At 42.3% G+C, this 22,893-nt stretch overlaps 1 protein-coding gene across 5 annotated transcripts in view; it reads left to right on the forward strand.

The window, feature by feature from the left end:
- NR4A3 (nuclear receptor subfamily 4 group A member 3) overlaps nucleotides 1–20,993 on the forward strand; it is a 39,006-nt gene extending 18,013 nt beyond the window's left edge. For all 5 annotated transcript variants that reach the window (XM_081066419.1, XM_081066418.1, XM_081066420.1 and 2 more), the window contains 3 exons: nucleotides 3,573–3,772; nucleotides 5,918–6,096; nucleotides 17,757–20,993. In XM_081066419.1, coding sequence (XP_080922545.1) covers nucleotides 3,573–3,772; nucleotides 5,918–6,096; nucleotides 17,757–18,004 — 627 coding nt within the window. In that variant the 3' untranslated portion in view covers nucleotides 18,005–20,993. The remainder of the gene's footprint in view (nucleotides 1–3,572; nucleotides 3,773–5,917; nucleotides 6,097–17,756) is intronic.
- Nucleotides 20,994–22,893: the final 1,900 nt, after the last annotated feature.

Raw genomic sequence — 22,893 nt, forward strand, 5'->3', positions numbered from 1 at the left:
CAGATTTTCTTTGGTGAACCCCATACCTGCCTCGCTCTGAGACACAGACGTACAGGAGCACAGAGGCAGAAGTGGGGGTCTGGTTCTTCCAGCTCTAGGTCCAGTATTCCTTGGTGAGGTTTTTATGAAAGGCTAGGCCAGACAGAGAAAGAATCTAAAATGTTTTATGTTTCTTTAAATGTTATGTTTAATAGAGAGAATACTTGGTTTATCTTCTTCCTCAGCATTGGATGCTGACACTCCAGTCACCCCCAAGTTACTGGTGGCTCAGGTTTCGTCCAGTTTGGCCCCAGAATTCTAGAACATGGACTAGAGTCACTGCAGGTGAAGCCCCGAGGGTCTGGCTGGAGTCTGGCACGCCAGGCCTGCTGGCTTCCCTCCTTGCTGGGCTCCATCAGAGAAAACCGCACACACAGGGCAGGCAGGGCCTGTATTTCCCTGTGTGCAGGATGCACACAGTGTGAGCCCAGGAGGGGCAGAGGCCTGCAGAGGACACGGCGTGAACACTAAGCACTCTGGAGGATTCTGAGCAAATATGGGAGGCAGAGAGATTATTGAGTTGTGAGCCGTGGTTTCAAGGAAGTCAGTGCAAGAGGGAACCGTTAAGTCTCATTTCCAGGAAAAAGTTTACATCCTTTAGCCGTTCTCTCTCCATTTAACACACTATTTTAAAACAAAATAAAGCTGAATCAATGTCAAATTCTAGGCAATCATATCATACCTGGTGTGATTAGCAACATTTTTCATTGAATGCAAGAGCCATCACATGGAACATTCACCAGGATAGATGCCAGTGTGGGCCATAAAACACACCTTAACAAATTTAAAAGAACAGAAATCATACAATGTATGCTGTCAAACCACAGTAGAATTAAACTAGAAATCAGTAACAGAAAGATAGCAGAATGCAGCAGCTAGAAGGAATCTTAAGGATCAGCTAGCCCAGTCACTTCCTACGTTAGAGGCAGAAGCAGACCCAGAGAAGTTAAGTGATTTTGTCTAGGGCTGCACAGCAAGTCAGTACCAGAGCCTGGGGGAGGACCCCATGACCTGCTGCCTCTACTCCACATTACCACTCACTCGGGAATGTCACACGTAGTGCTGTCAGCTCCCTAAGGTGGTTCTGCCCTGAATTTTATCCTGCCCTTGGAGAGCATAAGGAATTAGATTCATATCAGAGGAGAAAGCAAAAAATAATAAAATCCCTTTTTTCTACTCTCCTCCTATTAACAGTATATGAGCTGAAAGGAGATGGTGGGAAGTGTCTATGACACCAGGATCAGGCTGCCATCCTTGAATATCCGTGGGAAGGAGTTCTCCTAGACTATGCTCCCATGGTCCACTACATCACAGAAATATCCAGGGCTTCACAGAACCCAGGCCCTGCCTGGGTGGGACGACTGGGAACAGAGGAGCCAGGGCTCTGAACAGGACCTGATGTTATAGGATCCTAGAGAGTCAGGGCTGAAAAGTAAAAACCTTCTGGTTCATCCCCTTCCCCCGTTTTATAAATAATGGAAACTGAGGGGCAGTGAGAGTTCCAAGTATCATAACTGTTATCAGTCATTGCTGTCATTGTTTGGGAAGCATGTCCTATGTGTGAGGCCCTTCACGTGTATTATCGCATTTTAATCATCGCAACAAAATATTGAGGAAGGTATTGTCCCTATTTTACAGAGGAGAACATTGAGTCTCAAAAAAGTGAAGTCATTTAGCCCAGATAACTAAAGTAAGCGGCAGAGCTACATTATTTCAAAAATTAGGGGCTGGATAAATAAATCTAGAATTAAAGTAGCTGGGCTCCTTGTCTGATGTTTCTTTTGTTATTTCATGGTACCTCTTGGGACAGCACAAAGGAAAAAAAGATCCAATTAAGCCTAGTGCCTCATTCCCTCATACCTAAGTAGTTCTACAATAAGTACCTGGCTGCCTATTGGCTGTTTCTCCTCCAGCCAGGTTAGGTCAAATCTAGTCACTCCCTTGACTGTTTTTTTTTTTTTCCTTGACTATTCTTTCATTGGACAATATTCAACAACTATTTACTGAGGGTCAATTGTGTGCCAGTCACTGTGCTGCTTGCAAAACATGGGACCAGATGAATACATATCTGGACATCTCCAATTAGAGCAAGGCAAAATACTTGTGAAAACTCTCCATAGTCTACTAGCTAGTAACATCAGACGTATTTCCAGCCAGGAGGGGTAGGACTGAAAATCACAAGGCCACTTTTAAGTCTTGGCTGTACCACTGTTGGCTGTGTAACTCGGGGAAATCTCTTAGCCTCTCTGAGTTTGTCTGAGCCTCATTTTTTTCATCTGGAGAGTAACAATTAAAACCCATGCCCCACGAGTATTAACGGAGTGAAGGGAGGCAAAGCGCATCCGGCTGTTATTGTGAAGGGAATGATCTGTACTTTGACATGAGTGTTTCTGCTTATCTCTTAAGTCTCTGTGTGGTTGGTTGTCCCTTGATTATTACCTTGCTGTATCAATCTTCCTGCATAAAAGCAGGCCAGATTTTCTTCTTGTGATTCAAGCAAAACCCTGACTCTACTAGAATATCCTAAATCTGGGCATAAACTTTATTCCCACTTAGATTTTTCTTCTCCTGGGACCCTGTAGGTCAGTTCTGTCCAATAGAATGTTCTCATGGAAATGTTCTACACCACAAGTGGTTGTTGAGCTCAAAATATGGCTAGTGTGACTGAGGGACTGAATTTTGTATTTAATTTTCATTAATGTAAGTAGCCACAAATCCTGACTCCGATGGCACACAGCCGCCTGGGCCCTGCCAAGGAGACACCCATCCCCCGCTCCCCTTCCTGGTTTGTTGTAGCTCACAGAAATCCACCTACAGGAAGCAAAAGTCATTCTCTGCTCCTGTTGGTTAATTCTGTGATCCCCAAACTTCAGCGTGCATGAGAATTACCTGGATGTCTTGGTGAAACAGTTTTTTGGGGCCTACTCTCAGAGTTTCTGATTCTGTCAGTCTGGGGCAAGGCCCGAGATGTTCTTTTCTAGCACATTCCCTGGTGTTGCTGATGCTGCTGGCCCAGGGACCACACTTGAAGAACCACGGGTTAACTAAGCATATTACTTGAAGAGACCTGTACTTGAATGGAATCAGTAGGTCCTGGAAGCCCACTCGGACACAGACCCCTGGGGGATTGGTTCTCAACACTGGCTGCCCTTTGGAATCACCTGAGGAGCTTTTAAAACTCCTGAGAATTAGTCTCCACCCTAGACCAATTAAATTAGAATCTGTGTGGCAATGACCCAGATGTGTTTTTTAAAGCTCCCAAAATGATTGCAGTCAAGATTGAAAACTACTGCACTAACGGAACTTCAGCAAATGTCTTTGTCTGTTTAGTCTGTTTAGAACAAAACTCACTCTATTTATACCACAGGGATGTTGGGAGAATCAGAGGAGACTGAATGCAAAAGGGTTTTATAAACTGTGGGACTTACACGTAAGGATTTGGGCATAGACAGTCTTGGAAGAGCCAATTTACAAGTGATGCTCTCATCCCCGTTGAACTGAGATGACGCTGCTGTCTGTGGTTTGCATTCTAGTACTGCCCCACTGACCACGGCGCTGCGGGCACCGATGCTGAGCACGTACAACAGTTCTACGACCTTCTGACAGCCTCCATTGATGTATCCAGAAGCTGGGCAGAGAAGATCCCTGGATTTACTGATCTCCCCAAAGAAGATCAGACTTTACTTATAGAATCAGCCTTTTTGGAGCTGTTTGTTCTCAGACTTTCCATCAGGTAATTACTGTTATTTTATTGTCCCTTCAGTCTACTCTTTCTTTTAAAGAAGTTTGAAACTGCTGTGTTTGTAAATGAGTCATCAGGGAAAAGTCTGCTCCAGAAGGAAATGTAAAATATGATCAGGCATTAAAACATGATAAGCAGTGGGCAGAGCACTGGACTGGTAGCGAGGACTCCTGGGTTCTACTCTCAGTTCTAATATGGACTTGCTGTGAGACCCTGCGCAGGTCACTTGCCTTACTGGAAGTTCAGTTTCCTTCTTTGTGAAATGAGCAGGTTGGGTTTGGTGGTCCCTGAGGCTCCTTGTGTAGCTCCATCTTTCTGTGGTTCTAGGAAGAGGCTCATGGTGCATACAGGATTTCCTGGGAACAAGTATTTATTCTGAACGTTGCATTTACCTCACAGTTTCTATTTATAAGTCACTGTTCTAGTACACGAGATGGGGCTCTAAAGAGTTCTCGCAGCTTCTCAACCCCCAGTGTTTACTCCAAGAGAATAGCTTCTCAATCAAAACTCTGCTTCAACCCGTCAAACTCAGTGACACTAAACACCAAAGCAGAAGTGATTTTTCCAAAAGGTGGAACCCAGGACCTCAGCTCATCTCAGGAAAGTCCACGTGTAGCATTTTAAATTCCATCTTCCTTGTTTCCTTGCAGGTATGTGTTTTTAGGAGATGGTACCAACCTTTCACCAAGTATTATAGGAAAAAACATTCCCTTTCCCCTCAATCTCTTCCCTACCACTCCCTCCCCAACTTCATACTGTGTTACCAGAAACTCTTGTTTAAAGTGCAGATTCCCATGCCTCATTTCCGGCTATTTCAGTTTGAAATCTACATTTTTAACTCATGCTCTGGCGATTCTGATGCCGGTTGTCTTGAGGACCAGGTTTTAAACTCTGAGCTTGAACCATACTGTCCTTGTGAGCCACTGTGGAGGGATCTTTGGCAGAGACAGAGGTGGAATTACAACTAGAGTGCCAGTAATTAGCATCATTACAGCTAATCCAGTGTGTGCGGGAGCCAAGCCAGCAATGTGTCCTGTATCAGGCAGGCAGCAAAGGATGAGGTGACAAGCTGCCTGCGGGCAGACACCATATATGCCCTAACCACCCGGTTTTCTCCTGTGTCTGGCCCTCGGAATGGCACACACGTGGTGTTTAGGAAATACTTGCCAAGTGAATGAGTGAGTGAAGCTGTCCATTTAAGAGGCACAGTGAAAGAGATGCTGCTTGTTAAGGCAGTCGGCTGAAAGAGATAAATGTGTGTCGAGAGATTTAAAAACTAAAGGAAGGCTAAATTAAAGACTACATAGAATTCAGAATTAGTTTCACCTAATACTCACTGAGACCCTCTTGTGTACCAGGCACTGTGCATGAGCTTTCAAGTCCTTTTTTTTTTCTTTATTTTGTAGCAAGTCCTTTTTTGTATTTGATTCCCACCACCATCTTAGGAGGTAGCAATGAGAACTCCTGTTTTATAGATAAGGAAACGGAAACCCAGAGAGAGTTAAGGAGTGCCCAAGGCCCCACATCTAAGTGGTGATGTCCAGCTAGAAGTTCCAGAATATACACTATCGGGGCAGATTTAGAGATAGCCCTTCTGCAGCCCCACTGGCAAAGGCCAAGAAGGTCATACAAAAGGACTCCTTTCACTTGAGGCCACTTTGCAGTTTGGGATGGAAGTCTGGCCCTTACAGGGACTTGGCGTTTTTAGAGTCTGCACCATGGAATTGTAGTGTCTAGCCTTGGGCCTTATTGGGTTTTGACATTTACGAAATGAGGGAGAAATCCTGGTGAAGGAGCACTGCAGGGAACAGTCTGGGTGCAGAGAGAGGTGGTGCTCGGGCCTTCACCTCCGATGTCTGTGTCCGCGGGCCAGCCAGCAGCTGAGTCCAGCAGCTTCCCCGGGCCTGGTGCTCACCAAGGAAGTTAGTTAGCATAGAGAACCGGCAGTGGTGGTTTATCCCAGGAGCACAGTCTTGTTCATCAAGGGTGTGGGGGCAGGTTTCACAGCACCACATGCGGTTCTGAATGCTGCCCCACGGCTGTCTGGATGCCTGTGTGTTACGATGCTATCCCGTTGCACAGACTGAACAGACCTATGTAACACGTTCCCTTCACCCCCCACACGTTCTCTTGTAGGTCGAACACAGCTGAAGATAAGTTTGTGTTCTGCAATGGACTTGTCCTGCACCGACTTCAGTGCCTTCGTGGATTTGGGGAGTGGCTCGACTCCATTAAAGACTTTTCCTTAAGTTTGCAGAGCCTGAACCTTGATATCCAAGCCTTAGCATGCCTGTCAGCAATGAGCATGATCACAGGTAAGTACCACCTCGCAGTCACCGGAAGTGACCATGTTCCCTTTTCTCTCCTCTCCTGTGTTAAGGTGCATTCTGGCTTTAGTTGTCACACACACCAGAAAGTGAGGAAAATGACTGCCATTTTTCTGAAATCTACTACATTTAACCTAGTTTAAACAACAGACGTATATCTGCAATGTTTCATCATGAACTTTCAGGAAAGAAGATTCCTAGTCTTGAGTTGTCATTGTAACGAACCCAATGTGTGAAAATTAAATTTCCACAGGAGTTCTGTCGACAGTTGGACTAGCTGCTCCAGGGTTATTTGTACAGAGGGTTTCAAAGGAAGATTACCTTAACCAGTCTATTCCTGTGGAGCAGAGTGGCACATCTTCCCCTCTTCCCTGTCCTCGACTAGTGACCCATATAAAACACACCTTTATTTACAACTTTATCTAACAACTTTGATTGACAGTGGGTTGAGAAAAAGTGGGTATTTGTAAATAGCAAAAAATGGCTCAACTCAACAATTTTTAAAAGTTAAGAAACAGAGCATAAAACATATTCAATTTCTATATTGTGCCTTTCTCTTCCTAGATGTCTCTCCCTTTCTATCTTTTGGGAAATAAAGGATCCCAAGGAAGAAAGAGAGAGAGAAAGAGAAAAATAGAAAGAGAAAGAGGAAAAGAAAGAGAAAAAGAAAGGCATATCGGGTAAGAGAGGGAATGCCATCTCCCTGTGGCTGCCCCTTTGCTCCTTCATACTTTCAGAGTTTCCTGTTTGATTTTATCCTTCTCAGTCACACTGGGGCATGATGAGGCAGTGACAGCAGGTAGAGATCCCAGGAGAGGCTACCCAGACTTGGGGCTCACCTCCCATCCTATTCATAGCATGAACCACAGCCTATGCTCTAGGACTAAGAATTGAGGTTCAGATTTGAGACCCTCTTGACTGTAAAAAACATGTTTTTCAGGCAGGGGGTGAATTTCACAGAGGACCAAATGCATCCTTTGGCACAGATGGGCCCTTCTTTCTGACACATCAGAAATGTGTGTTGTTTCCATGCACTTTCTTGGGACATCTCCTGTTAGCTACAGTGAGATATGTCTGAGTACCTTAAAAGGCTAGGCTGATTCATCATATAATGGTTTGCATGAGGGAAAGAAAAGTAAATGGCACATACTATAGTAGGAATCAGACACTATCTTGTTCCCTAAGTATTCCAAGCAGAATCCCACCTCCTCTGCGTCTTTGGTCCTGTAAAGACCAAAGAAATTCCCTTCTTTTGATGGGAGCTGTCAGAGACTTCCAAGGGAGCCATTAAGGAAACCAAAATAGAGGCAGTCTCCAAGAGTATGGATTCCATTTAGAGGGCTTTCAAATGGCATATGGGAGCCCCCTGAAGAAAATAAGCATATTGGAGGCACAAGCACATTACTCCAGCAGGACTGTAATGAAATTGGTTCAAAGGCTGCCTTTCAACTAAATCTCTTCAGTTCAATTTCAAAACCATTCAGCTCTTCCTAGGACAGTGAAACATTCAAAACTAGGAAGTATGGAGTTTAGTTAAAAACAAACAAACAAACAAAACAAAATAAAAACTAGAGCCAGCCTTGGCTTGGCTTTCTGGAAATAAAACCAGTACGTTGCCACATCTCTGGAAATGGGTGTTGAGTCTAGTTAATCAAGTGTTCATTGATCTGGGCACTCTGCTGCATGTCAGTGGGTTTTCAGAGATGATCACACACATCCCTGGAGGAGACAGAACTTGCAAAGTAATGCCTGTGATATGGGTGCTGAGTGCCATGGTGGGGGTGCAAGAGTGGGTACAAAGTGCTGAGAGACAGAAGGTAGGGGTGGTCGTGTCCAAAGAGGTAACATGAGCTGGGCCTTGATAAAAGCATACAGTGTTCCAGGCTAAAACGGAAGGAGTGAGATTTCTAGGCATAAATGAAAATTTTCTAAAGCCATTGAAATTATGGTTGTCATAAGTTTCAGCAAGGAAATGTCTACACAAGTAGAGTGATGGGAAATGAGACTGGTATGATAGGTAAGGGTGACAGAGGACATGAAGAACCTTTCACTCCTAAGTGAGAAAGTTGGAGTTTATCTTGAGAGCACTGGGGATCTACAGAAAGTTTTGTCCAGAGGACCATCATGGCAAAGTCTGCATTTTAGAAAAATCTACCCTGACAGCTGCTTTTGAGCACAAACTAGCAGAAAATAGCCTAAGAGGGAAAAGTTCAGTCCAGGTGTGAGAGTTGTAGTTTCAGAGGAAGGTCCGAGGTGTATGTCTTTTTGTGTTTTACTGTTTTAAGTAGAAATTCAGAGACAACTATGAGGCCAGGCAGCCCCAACCTTGAGTGATTGGCAGCTCAGGGCTGAGAATACGGAGTAGGAAGGAGGAGAGGTGCTGTCGCTGCCTCCAATTTGCTGCTGTGTGTCCTGTAGTTACATCTGCTCAGCCTGGCTGCCCATTTGTGTGGAGACTTGCTCAGGGAGGAGGCAGTTGAGCATGGCAGAAATAGCGTGGGCTTTGCAATCCAGCACTCCCAGGTTGTAACCTGGGGTTCTGTATTTAATAAGTATGTGCCACTGAGTGATGCGTTTTATTTCTCTGTAAAATAGGGATAAGAACATCTATTCCATGAGGCGGCAGTAAGGATTACGTAAAATTAGGTTTGTGATGCAGCCAAATTGGATTCATAATGGGCACTCCATCCATCCTGGAAGGATGGTGACAGGGACTCCCTCACATTTGGCACAAGCCTGCCCCCTTCCCCTTGGGAACTGCAGGGAAGGAGCCCCAGATCAGTCTCAGTGGCCTGAGGAAACAGGTGGTGGCTTTAGAAGTCAGTATGTGTGGTGAATCTCTCCTTGGGTATTTGAGAGAGGCTCAGACAAGAACAGTGATATTGAAGGAATTAAGTTGCACTTAAAATGGGCCAAGTCTGGTAGGGTGTAGTTCCATTTCCTGTCCCCAGCCCTGCCAGCCTGCCAGAGCGGGTTGTTAGAGGTGCTGTGGGTATAACGTACAAGAGCAAGAAGCCCCTCTGCTCTCATTTCTGGACCTCACAGTATTCTCTTAGTGATTTGCTCTCTCTGGGAGGGGGTTTGAACTGTGTCAAAGCTTCAGGAAGCGGCAGAAAGGCGATGCCTGGGAAACAGCAGTGTGCATGGTTGTGGATATTAATTTTCATTTCAATATGGGCTCCCGTGAAATCTTGACTTCTGAACAAGCTCTATTGATCATAAAGGGTGATTGTGGAATATCAGTTGGGCTATTGGCATCAGAAAATACATCCCCAAACTGTCTGCTCCTAAACCACAGAGAAGAACTCACAAAAAGGAAATGGGGTCTTAGAAGTCTACCCAGTCTTGTTTCCAGGAAAATTATTAAGAATCTGGATAGTGTTGGTAGTTTGCACAAACACGGCTTTTTTTTTTTTCTTTCTAATTCTCTTTTCTTCTTCCTCTGCCTCTATGTGAAAAACTAAGTGGTGAGGTGGGGCAGGAAATGGTTTCTTTCAGATCACTCTCCCTCCCTGCAGTAAAAGGGAATTCCCCACAGTTGTGGTTGTCAAATGTTTTTAGGTTCCTGTTCATTTACCCTGACTGATCCCTTTTGCCAGTGCCACGTCCCTGACATCGGAGTCATGGAAAAGCTCTGTTTCTGATAGGGTACCAAGGAGGTGATATCTAGTTGCAATTAATCATGGTTAATAAATAAGAAGCCCCTCCCCATAGAAAATTTGTGTAGAATGACCATTTTATAAGTATCCATTCATTCAGTAAATAGTCAAGGCCTTCTATATTCAGGTATGATGTCAGTCTCTCGGGGTGCAAAGATGAGCAATGCATGAATGCTGCTGTCAGGAAAGGTATAGCTTACGAGGAAGTCATATGATAATGATGCAGTGAACTCGATGTGTGGTAGTTAGTGCTCAGGTCCTTAAAAGAGACAGACTGAGTGCAGGGGAAGTCCAGATGACTGCTAAGTTTTTGGGGGTGAAGAAAGGTGGAGGTGCTGGTCATGAATGGCTTCCCAAGGCTATGGTATGTACACATAGAAGGAGGACATTCCAGATCAATGTCTTCCTTCACCTTTGGGGGAAAAGCGAGTATGGTGGAGTTGCATTACATATGCTTTAAATCGCACATACGCCTATCATCTCAATAGTAAGAAGAGAAACATTACGAGTGCAGACTATTATACTCATTGACTGACTATATGTCCTGCAGTGAGCATGAGCGTGAGTCTGCTGTGGGTCCTGGTCTCTCCGCTTCTGGTGCTGAGAGCTGCACTTTGGGGAAATTTAAAGGATTTTTAGAGGAAAACAATGGTTCGATGTGATGTTTATCTTATGGCTTAGTATTATGACCTAACCTCAGAATAAAATTTCCCTGTAATTAAAAGGGAAATCAGACTGGAAAGGCAGGTTTGGACCAGATAGATGGTGGAGGGACTCTTGAGTGCCCAGATGCCATTTTCCTCATCACTGCTCTAAAAGAATGTTCCCCATGGCTTTGTTTTCCTTACTCCGGACTTCTGTCAGATGAGAAACTTGACTCCTTTCTTTTCTGCCGATAGTCTTTTTCCTGGTCTGATTAGAACATGAATTCTAAAATTGAGAAAGAGGAAGGAAGGCAGAACCAGGGGCTGAAAGCCATGAAGCAGTGACCTGGCAAGACCAAGCAGGCGCTGATCCTGCCCACACCTGTCTTCCCAGAGTTCCCCCACTCACTCCAAATGGTTACCTGGTTACCCTGGTTTTGTATCATGTATAGCCATCAGCTACATTGCAAGGAAAATTAAGTGTAAAATTGGTGGGGCAATATAGTTTTTCTTAAAAGGTAGGGCGGGGGTGGGGAGGTTGTCATGGGGTTTGGAGATTAGTGATCCAAGTTCAAGTCTTCAACTTGCAACTTTGGGCAAGTTTCTTACCCTCTTGGAATCTGTTTTCTCATTTTTCACAGGGATAATGATGTCTACTTGCAGGTTTCTTGTAAAGATGGAGTGAGCTAATGTGTACTTTACAGAAAAGATTAGACAAACCTTCATTATTATTATGCTGAATGTTGTGTCTTAATTTCAGGAAAAGCTAGCTGTTCCCCTCTCTAGGAATCCATAAAAAAAATGTTCATGCATCCCTACAATTGCATATATACATATTAAGTAATTTCTTTGTGTTTTTCTTTGCAACTAGACTGTGGGTTTCTTAAGAGCAGGGAGAGTCTTTTCATCTTTTTAATTACTTTAGCATTTAAAGGTGTCTGGCACATGGCAAATATTGGTTGAATGAATGGGTTAATTGTGAATATCAGAAAGTGTCCCAAATTAGGAAACTCTGAGTTAATTATTTTTAGCCCACCGCTTTATTAGAAAATAGACTAAATTCCTGAGAACTACCTTATTTCGAGTCATATTAATTCAGAAATATTAATTGAGCGTCTACTATGTGCCAGGCATATAATCCCTCACCCTCGGAGAGTTTGTGATCTCACTGGGGAGACAGACAGACTAAAAAGCACTCTTATAGCCTCAGCACAGGCTGCTGACTGACTTGTAGCTTCCTGATTGGTGTGTGCTCAGTGCCTCTGGGACTGCCCATCAGTAAAGGGTGTTACACAGCACATGAGAGCTAGTAGTGGCCTGACTTCCCAGAGAAGGAAGTAGAGCTCAGAGCAGGAAGTCCTGTTTGTTGGTGTGTGAGCTATACACACCTCTCTCCCCAGGAGCGCTCTTCTGCTCCTCTTTGGCCGAACCTGTGTTATTGTTGTCACTAGGTTGGCCTGTGCCCTGAGACCTGCTCAGAAAGAGGAGCTGCTTTTCCTCACTGGGGCTCCTGATGGTCCCATCACCCCTTTCTTCACCTTGGGCTCCTTGCCATTAGGAAGAGGAGTTGAGGTTTCTTACGTGGGCCTAAAAGGTAGAACTGGGAACTGGAGAAAGGCAAAACTTAGCTCAATATAAGAAAAACTTTCCAACAGACAGAACTGTTTGAAATTGGAATAAGTGGCCATGGGGAGTGAGTTCCCGTCTTGGGGAGTGAGATTTACAAACAGAGACTAGATGAACGCTAGGTGTAGACTGGGTCAGGAATCTTCTGGGGACTAGGAGTGACCAGAGCAGACGTCTCCAGCTTATGTGCATGCACATCACTGGGCATCTTGTTACATTGTAGATTCTCATGAAGTCCGTCTTGGGCAGGGCCTGAGATTCTGCATTTCTAACAAGCTCCCACGTCGTGTGATGCTGCTGGTCCAGGGCCCACACTTGAGTAGCAAGGGACAAGGGAATCTATTGGTCACGAGGAGCCCATCAAATTAATAACAGCTTCCATTAAAAAATATGTGGTGTCAGGCACTGAGCCAAGAGCTCTATGTGCGCTCTGTTATTTAACATTGTTTAGTAAATAAATTTGAAAGGATTTGGGATGCATTGCGGCAGAGATGGGAAGTAGAGAGACCAGTCAAAAGCTATTAAAAAAATGTGGGTAACAGATATTGAAGACCCAGTCCAGAGGCATGAGATTGAGAGGAGGAGATAGACGCAAGGACATCACAGCGATAATAACCAGAGTTCTTGCAGTGGATTAAATATGATGGGCTGGGGGGCGGGGGAGAGGATGAATAGTTAAGAGATGATTATGAGAGTGATGGGGAGGATTGTGGAATCATTCATAGGCCAGCTCAGAGAAGTGGCAGATTTGAAGGGGCAGTTAACAAGTTGAGGATGGGATACAGAGGATACTTACTAATATCTAAATATTACTATATGCTAGGTATTGTTCCAAATAACTCCAAATATATTCATTCATTTAATTCTCGCAACAACCCATGAGGCAGGTTTGAGCCCTATTTTACAAATGTGGACACAGACCCGGAGTCGCCCAGCTAATAAGTGGCAGAGCTAGGCTTTTATATCCTGGAAATTGGTTCCAAAGCGTCTGATGTGGTAGGTTTTTGAGTTTATAAAGTTCTTGACGATTGCTAGCTTCTTAATAACTTTACTCTGAGCAACCTACACATTTAGTATTCATTGAATCCTATTCTACAGGTCTTTGACCCTCCATTTACATATTCATTTAACAGATGTTGGGTGTCTCCTATGTAGCAGGCTTGGTGCTGGAGACACAACGGTGAGCAAATACAGCCCAGGCCCCCGTGGAGCTTATGTTTAAAGGAGGAGGCAGGCGATAGTCACACAAGCATCTGTGTTCAACCTGTTATATGCTTCAAAGAGAAAAAAGAGAGTGCTATAGGAGAACATCATCTAGACTGGGAGTAAAAAGAGAAGAGTTTCCTGGAAGAAATAGTTGGTCTGTGATTTAAGGATGAGTAGATCCTGAGGTGAAGAGGGAAAAACACGAGCACAGACCTAAATAGCTCTATTACGTCACTGAATCTCTCCCGTCTCTCTTCCCTCCCTTTCTCTTTCCTTCCCTCTCTCATCTCAAGCCCCAGATGCTCTCCTCTTCCCTGCCTCCCTTCCTGTCTCTCTTAGCAGAGGTGTCCATGGCTTGGATAGCTAAAATCCACAGGAATCCAACAGCGTCTTTAGATACTAACACCATGCAGGGTAGGAGTGTGATCTGTTGTCTGTTTTGTTCACAGACAACGTTGCTTGGCACAGAATAGGTACTCAATAAATATTTGTTGAAAGAAGTAATGAATCAATTAGTTAATTAGGTACACAAAAACTAGGAGGAAGTTACAGGAAGGCTGAGATCATCTCAGGATGAGGAGGAACATTCTAATATAATGTTCAGGGCCACCTGGTATCATAGAAATGTCTCTATAGACTTGGAGTGAGAGAAATTAACCACTTGTTAATTTGGACCATGGGTAAGTCACTTAACATTCTGAGCCTTAGCCTTCTTATCTATTTAATAAAGATCATCTTTGTCTTGCCTAATTCAAAGAATTCTTGGGAGTATATGATAAAATAATCTAGGTAAAAGAGGGTAACAGAAAGTGCTTTTAAATATTATCAGGGTGAAATACTGAACTCCCACGTAGTGAGCTGGACTCTGGCATTCTCTGTGGTATCTTGTAGTGGAAAGTCTTGTCTTAGGTGGGAGTTTGAACTAAATGACTCAGACTCTTACAACTCATATAGACTATGATTATGACACATAAATCCATGACTTAACCATTACTTAATCATTTCTATAAGTTGTATTTTAAAGTTATAAATACGTAAAGCTGAGTTAAAATACGGAAGTACTGGACAAAAATGATGTTGATCAGAATGCAAGAAATACCGAGAAGCTTGTTTTGTTTAATGGTGGACAAAGATCTTAAACTAAAATCTGTGTGTAATTCTCTAGGAAGGGGGAAAATCCAAATGTCTAATTTCCCCCAGAAATGTATGAACAATCTGAATATCAGCTCTGCAGGCATGTTTACCAACCTGCAAGAAGAAAGGACGTCCCGTAAACAAAAATGTCAGTGATTGGAGTGGTGTGGAATTTCAAATTACTAGGAAGCTCCTACACACTTAGTGACTCCCTGGTGATCTGGAAATCTTGCTGGCTTCTGGCAATAGTTTGCATGGAGACTGAATTTTATCTCAGCCGCTTTTACAAAGTAAAGAAGCCACAAATCCAGTAGCTGTTCAAAACAACAAAGAAGGTGTCTTTGGCTTCTAACAGGAGCGTCTCTGAATTCCTCAAGGAATTCCAGGCCTAGGGTTGATCCAGCTGGCAGGAGGTATCGATCTCCACTTGAATTCACTGAATAAATAATGGTTGCCATAGTTATTGAGCAGTCACAACTGGTTGGAGAGCAAGGAAAAACTCTAAGGCACCTTTTGTGAGTTTGGCCATGAGAAAGTCTGGTTACGAGGTTCCATAATCAAACCCCTCCCGAAATCTGGCCAACACATGGCTCAGTTTCTTTATCCTGATAATGAATATGAGATCTTGAATATAATGCAAGACAGGAGGCACTGAAAGAAAGGGAAAGATTAAGTCAATGGACTGTGTTTTATTCTGGGAAAAGCATCCCTCGCTGGGTTATGAACTAATTTAATATATCTCAGTATTAATAGAATGAATGTATTATCATCAAGACGACTGAGCATGTTACAGCTACTAGAGGCTTCACAAAGGACCAAATCCTTGTTTTTCTATTTTAACATTGTTTATTATACAAATAGCATTAACCTGGAAATTTTAAAAGGAAGGAGTTATCGGACATTCTCATAAATATTTTCACTTTTCTTTCATCCTTCTCTATATGCAGAAATAATTTTTGCATAGATGTAATCATGCCTAGATACTATTTTATATTCTATTTTCTATTTAATATGATGTTTATATTTTTCCATTTTGCTTCATAGCCTTAGTATTTGTCCTTTCTGATATCTACAGAATCTTCCATTATGTGGATGTACCATTGAACAGTTCCCCTATTCTTCCACCTTTTATCTTTCCCCAGTTTTTAAAATAGATAATGCTACCCTAAACGTCTTTATGCATAGTTTTATTCTTCTGTTGAATTTTTCCTTCAGATAAATTCCCAAGAGTGGGATGGCTTGGTCAGAGGCTATGAACATTTCATGGCTCTTGAAATTTCCTGCCAAATTTGCAGTCTGCTTTTCTTTTTGCTTTCATAGTCAGGACACCACTGCAGGCTGGATTACTCTTAGAGTTCACTCTTGGGTGCTTCTTCTGAGACTGAAACGGGACTGTGTATTTAGTAAAAACAAAGCACAGAGGACAGATTTGCATCTGGATTGATTAGCGAATAGTTTCCTGCGGAAAGCAAAATCATACATTCAAAGCTTGGGAATTGGGGGACTTCACTGTCTTTTGTTTGACCCTGCAGTTACCAACCACTTGCCATGGGTCAGGCATTCTCTCAGGTGCTGCCTGTACTGTGCGTGTTGACAGCTGACAGAACGGTTCTTGTATCATCATCTTAGTTGAGCTTCACAATCTCCTCTGGAGGTGGGGTTTTACAATTGTACTTTTTCTTTTGATTCATTGTATAATATTTAAGACACATGGAAAGGAAAGAAGAATACAACAAAGACTTGCAGATCTACCACCCTGTAATCCCCATTCTCCTAGGAAGACATTGAGCCTTAGAGAGATTAGATCACACCACTAGTAAGTGACAGAACCAAAACTGGAACCCGGGTCTGTCTGATGCCAAGTCCAGTGCCCTTTCTCTATATTATGTTGCACTGAGAGGAGATGTCTGTGAATTCCAATCCACTGAAATGCTGTTGGCAAATACTCATGGATGTACTTTAATGTAATAACACATCAGACCTGGAAGGGACCTTAGAGGTCATTAAATCCAACCTCTTCCTTTTAGGATGGGCCCTAGAGAAGGAAAAACTCACCCAAGCCATACACAACTAGCCCAGCTGGAGAAGAATGCAGATCTGATTCTTGGGTCTCCTTGTATTTACTGCAAGAAAAGAAAAAAATGTCTTGGATGGGTGCTTTGATTTTTCTGGTGACTTTTCCTTTAAGGAAATAACTTTCCTAACAAAAATATTCCCAACTAAAAAAATAAATTAATGTTGGGAAAATTAGAAACTAAAACGTGATTTCCCATTGGATGGACGTCTTCCAGCTCTCAAGAATTATTATTTTACATGTACATGTAATGAGACATGAAAACTCTGACTGAGATAACTGGGGCCAAAGTCTTCTCTCAGGAAAGAGGCTCTGATATCTACATTATGTGGGAGAGCAAAGTAATTGGTACCGGATGTCAGGCTCCTTTCTCATTACAGGGAGATGCAACGTTGCTCTGGGTTGAGGCCAGAATCTGCCTCAGAAGACTGGGTTCAAATCCCAGCTTTTAGCAGCTGTATGACTTTGGGAAAATCACTTGTATCTTATATGTCAAATAAGAGATCATCATATTTGCCATGGGGATCATTTTATATCTTGTGTTACAAAAATAAGATACTGGTATTTATGTCTGGCTACCTTAGAAAATGCCTGCACTGCCTCCTTCTGGGCCCCCTCCCTTTTCTTTGATTTGGCCATCTCCACAGCTGGAGGACATGCGTATTTTGTACCGACTGCCAGGTACAGGTCAAGAGGTGTTTCAAGGGGGGGGATACAAGGAAAAGAAAATCTGGACCCTTCTCAATGCTGGTGGGCATGAAAACATGAGTGTGCTTTGTATTGGATCTTGCGGGGCAGCCCCGATTAGCAGATGGCACTTCTAGCCACCATGTAAGTCTGTCAAGATGGGAACATGAATTTGTTGGCCTGGATGAGATGCTAGTCACTCTGAGAAAGAGTTACCTCCTGCCACAGCTTTTGTAATACCTCAACAGGATAATAACGACGCTGTCATGCATTCAGTGTGGCTAAATGCCGGAAACTGCATGCTGCATCTGTGTCAATCACCTAAGTGGGTCTTTCCAGAAATCCGGAATTGGGTATGTTATTATCTTCATTGTATAAGGAAACGGGGGCTCAGAACTTAAGGGAAGCAGTGTAGGGACTTATTCCAGGGCACACAGTGAGTGACAGACTAGGATTCAGACCCTGGTGCTGTTTGATACCAAAGGGCATGAAGTACCACTAAGACGGAGGGCACTTTGATTGTAAAACGCAGAACAGGATACGGCTTTGATTAGGGGATTCCACATTTCTTAAAGTGTTAATGGTCTCCTAAATGTGCCCTCTTCTATCCCTCTGCAGAACGACATGGGTTAAAAGAACCAAAGAGAGTGGAGGAGCTATGCAACAAGATCAGAAGCAGCTTGAAAGACCACCAGAGTAAGGGACAGGCTTTGGAGCCCCCCGAGCCCAAGGTCCTGGGCGCCCTGGTCGAACTGCGCAAGATCTGCACCTTGGGCCTGCAGCGCATCTTCTACCTGAAGCTGGAAGACCTGGTGTCTCCACCGTCTGTCATCGACAAGCTCTTCCTGGACACCCTGCCTTTCTGAGCGGGAGCTGCCTGGTCTGCCGGCGCCCGCTTGCTGAGCAGCAGACGGATGCGTCTGGACAGCTACCGTTCCTGTCCTTCCTTAAGAGGAAGAGCAGCTCCTGAGAAAAAGACTTTTGGTTTTGGTTTGTTTTTTTCTGGCACTTTTCCTTACAACCTAAAGCCAGAACACTCGCAGAGTATTGTGTTGGGGTTGTGTTTTATATTTAGTCTTTGGGGTTGGGGTGGGGGTGTTCTAGTTCATGAGGGTTTTCTAAGAAATTGCTAACAAAGCACTTTTGGATGATGCTATCCCAGCAGGGGGAAAAAAGGATAATATAACTGGGAATACAATTATAGTTGCTTTGTATTTAAAAACAAGAACAGCCAAGGGTTGTTCGCCAGGGTAGGATGCGTGTTAAGATGACCCCTTTAGAATATATTTCCTGTATCAAGGGTACGTATGTGGTGCAAACGAGGCAGAAATTCCCTCTTCTTAATTTCTTTCTTCCTTTATTTTAACAAATGGTGAAAGATGGAGGATAATCTATAAATCAGACATAGTAAAATGATAATGGCTGTTCGCTTCCATATACAAGTGCAATTTTTAAAGTGCTGTCTTACTAAGTCTTGTTTATGAACTCTCTTTTATTTTATATAGAAGTAAAAAGGAGGCAGTCATGTTAGCCGATGACACACGCTACTTTCCTAGCAGAGGCTTTGTCCACCTGCTCTATAGAACCTTTCTGAGGTGTGGTCCGTCCAAGATGTCAGGCCATTCTTAATGGATCCAGATCCCTGCCCTGACTGTCCAGCTGTCCCAAAGGGGGCTCAGATTGTACAGTGGATTGCATACAACTGTTTTGGTTGTTCGTATCGACCAGACAGAGTTCTCCAAACTCGCTTTAGTTCTAGCAACTGACTGAGACATTCATTCAGAAGCCCAGGAGTGTTCAGTGAGTCTCAAGTGTTTGATCCCTAGATAAGAACACGCAAGTAGGAGGAACTGGATCATACAGGGTAAACACCAGGGGTAATAAGGTTTTTAAAAATATATATAATTTAATTTTTGTTATTGGTTAAAGAGACAATTTTGGAGAGCAAGCAAGTCTTATTTTTAAGAAAAATAGTATGAATGTGAGTACTAGAAAGGATTAGTGGGCTGCGTTTCAACATTCCGTGTTCGTACTCCCTTTTGTATGTTTATACTGTTAATGCCATATTACTACGAGATGATTTGTTGCATAGTGTCTTTATTTGTATAAACATTTGTATGCACGTTATATTGTAATAGCTTTGCCTGTATTTATTGCAAGACCATCAGCTCCTGGAAGCTGAGTTACAGAGTACTTAAATGGGGTGTTCACAGTGACTTGGATACACCAATTAGAAATTAAATAAGCAAATATATATATAAATATAGCAGGTTACATATATATTTATAATGTGTCTTTTTATTAACCATTTGTACAATAAATGTTACTTCCCATGCGGTTATTTTATGGTTCATTTGCAGTGACTTTTAAGGCAGTACTGTTTAGCACTTTGATATTAAAATTTTGCTTATGTTTTGCTAAATTCAAATAATGTTTGAAGATTTTTAGGTCTAAAAGTCTTTATATTATATATTCTGTATCAAGTCAAAATATCTTTGGCCATTTTGCTAAGAAACAAACTTTGAATGTCAAACTGATGTCACAGTAGTTTTTGTTAGCTTTAAATCATTTTCAGTTAGTCTTTTTAAAGGAAAAATAACAAAACTATGCTGTTTATATTGTCATTAAATTATACAATCAAACAAATGCCAAATGAATTGCCTAACTGCTGCAAAGGATAACCCAGATAGCAAATCATATGTGTTTTTTTTCCAAGAGTCATTCTGATATTTGATCATGTATTATGTTTGTGAGCTTTTATGGAAGATTATTATTTTTATATCAAGATGATAGGATCTGAAATGTTAGGATCTTGGAACGTTAGACTTGGAAGGGGCCTGACTTGTCAACTAGTTTACCCTACTTCCCCTGAAATTCACAGAGGAAAAAACTGCGGCCCAGTGCAAGGTAAAGAGTTACCCAAGGTCCAACAGCTAATACCAGAATCAAAACTAGGACCTAATTCTCCTTTCCATAGTCTTTTTACTCGACTTGCTGCATCTATAGGAAAACAGGCTTTTAAAAATAACCACTAATACTTACATTTTACCTGATGATAACCATGAGTAAAGTAGTACTTTTGCATTAATTTTTTGAGCTTATGTGCAAACATAATAAACATTATTAAATATCAGGAAAGCTAACATTTCATACAAGGTAGCTTCAGACCAAATTCAAATTGAATTTGCATAAATTAGAAGCACTGTGCATACATAACCCTTTTGTGCACTGTTAGTATTGGAAAGTCAATCCTTGTTTTTTTTGTCATGTCTGCAAAAGAAAAAAGGAAACAAAAAAACAGAGCCCCAGAGAAATGCTGTTCCTTTTCATTTTGACACCCTTCAGATTTAAGCAAAAGACTCTTTAGCCATGATGTCGACTGGCTGGAAGGAATGAAGGTTTTTAGTTATAGGTCCAGATACTAGTGTTGAAAATAAAGATGATAGCCAGTGTTCTTCTGTCTTCCATAGTTATTACAACTATGAGAGCCTCCCAAGTCATCTATCAACTCAACTCTTTATGTATTTATTTTTTTGGTCTTACTATTGACACACAAGTTTATATAGAGTGGATGACCAAACCAGCTCAGAAGAGGACAGCAAGAATTAAAGCAGGTGATTCTTCCCATGTGGGAGAGCTCTCTTAGTATGAACATGCCTTCTGCGGGCAGAAATCAGGAATCCACCAGCTGTTAATGGAGAGTGCCTTGCTTTTATTTCAGACAGCAGAGTTTTCCAGAGTTTCTCTGCTCCTCAAACAGCATTGCTCTTTAGTGTGTGTTAACCTGTGGTATGAAAGAAATGCTCTTGTATATTAACAATGTAAATTTAAATGATTAAATTAAATTACATTTTATCAATGGCTACTGGTGTGTTGAATATGCATGCTTCATTTAACAGTATTCTCTTAATCATTTATATAATGTTTGCTGTGAACTCTTACACACGTCCCCAGAGGGATTTTTTTAAAAAAAGGCTTACTAATGCTGAAAAATTAATAGGCATTCCAATTGGAAATATATTTAAACCTCACTGATTGGGAAAAAGGACATTTTAAATTCAATAAACATTTATTGATTACTTCCTGTGGGCAAAACACTGTTGGGTGATTTGAGGAGATACAAATGCACAGTGAGTGAAACTGTTTTTCTTCCAACTATATACAACTTAAATGGAACTAACAATTGGTTGACTAAATGTATTCTTCAGGGGTCTGAAGGATTTATTTCTATATCAAGATGGTGTGATACCAATTGTTTGTGAACCAGAATTTATAAAAATCAGGGTTAGAGTTCTCAAAGATGGATCAGTGCTCTGCCTTTTTGCTGAAGCCGTTATTACTATATTGCTTAGAAACCCCTCTCTGTGGGCACTGCCAATGCAACTTTTATTCAACTCTACCCCAAATACCATATCCAGGGTTAGTACAAATATGTTTGTATGTGTGCTGATGGTTCAAAAAAAGAACTGTGGAGATCTCATGATTTACTTCATCAGTTCAGACGTGAAGTAGTTTCTGTGAAGCTAAGTGCCATATGTGGTCTAAGAGCCAAATCCTTCTTCCTGCTTCTCAGCAGTACTTTCATTTCCTCAGTGGTAAAATATGATTAGTAAGAAAACAGTGAGAGAGATAGTGAAGCACCATCTTGCACATGAGCACAAATACAGGTACTTGGCCAAAAAAGGAAGGGAGGGAGGGAATGATGGAGGGAGGGAGGGAGGGAGGCGGGAAGGAGACTTCTCTGGGGACTCTAGGGGCAAGAGTCTGGTTTAAATGGGCAGGGAGGCAGGAAGGTCAGCGCTCAACAAGGGGAACTTGACCTGTAGTTGAATTTCTGCAAGTTAAATGCACAGAGATAACACAAAAAGCTAACTGATGAATTTTAAACAAAAATTTTGTTATAAAGTACACAAAGTTTACCGTCTTAACCATTAAGTGTATGGTTCAGTGATGTCAAGTACGTTCATGTTGTTTAACCAATCTTCAGAGCTCTCCATGTTGCAGAACACATAACTACAGGTCTTTGTGAGAGCATGTTTCATTTCTCTAGAGTAAATACTAGGAGTGGAATCGCTGTGTAGGTTTAACTTTATAAAAAGCTGCCCAGCCTTTTTATATAGAATTAGAATATTTAGCCAGGAACATGGACACTCGGGATAAACATGATTCTCAGAAGTCCTTGCAGCTAGGGGTGGACTGGGCAACATGTTCTGGTCCGTGGGACAGAAGTGACAGTGTTCTGGTTATGTCCTATATGCCACTCTCTACTTCCAGATGGCATTTGACAGCAGCCTTCTAGAGACAACAGTATTATTGTCTGGCCCCAGAAAGTGACTCTCTGGGTGGAAATGTCAACTTGGAAAAGAATCAAGAGCGGTATCAAAATAGGGGATATTTTAGAATGGCTTGTGTATAGGGCTGGTCTTAGAATTTCTATGTCGGATTTATATTGTAACCCACATGTTAGTTGTGGCCTCTTCTCCTTAGGATCTAGAAGGAATTGTTTTTAATTCCCTATTCCACAAATAGGGAAGTCCAAAGACCTCAAGATATCTTCAAATTCTGCAGATTTTTACATTAGCCCTAGCTTCAGGGTCCTACATCTGTTTGCTTAGCTCTGTTAACGGCCTATCTTTCTGGTGTCATCCCTATTTCTGGTGTCGCTCTAGAAGTACAACTCAGATCTTTTCCTTAATTTCTACCCTCAACTCATGGATGAGACTGGAATTCCCAAGTTCTAGAGACTTATCTTGAG

This window comes from Rhinolophus hipposideros (genome assembly GCF_964194185.1).
Source record: "Rhinolophus hipposideros genome assembly, chromosome: 11".
Lineage (NCBI taxonomy): Eukaryota > Metazoa > Chordata > Mammalia > Chiroptera > Rhinolophidae > Rhinolophus > Rhinolophus hipposideros.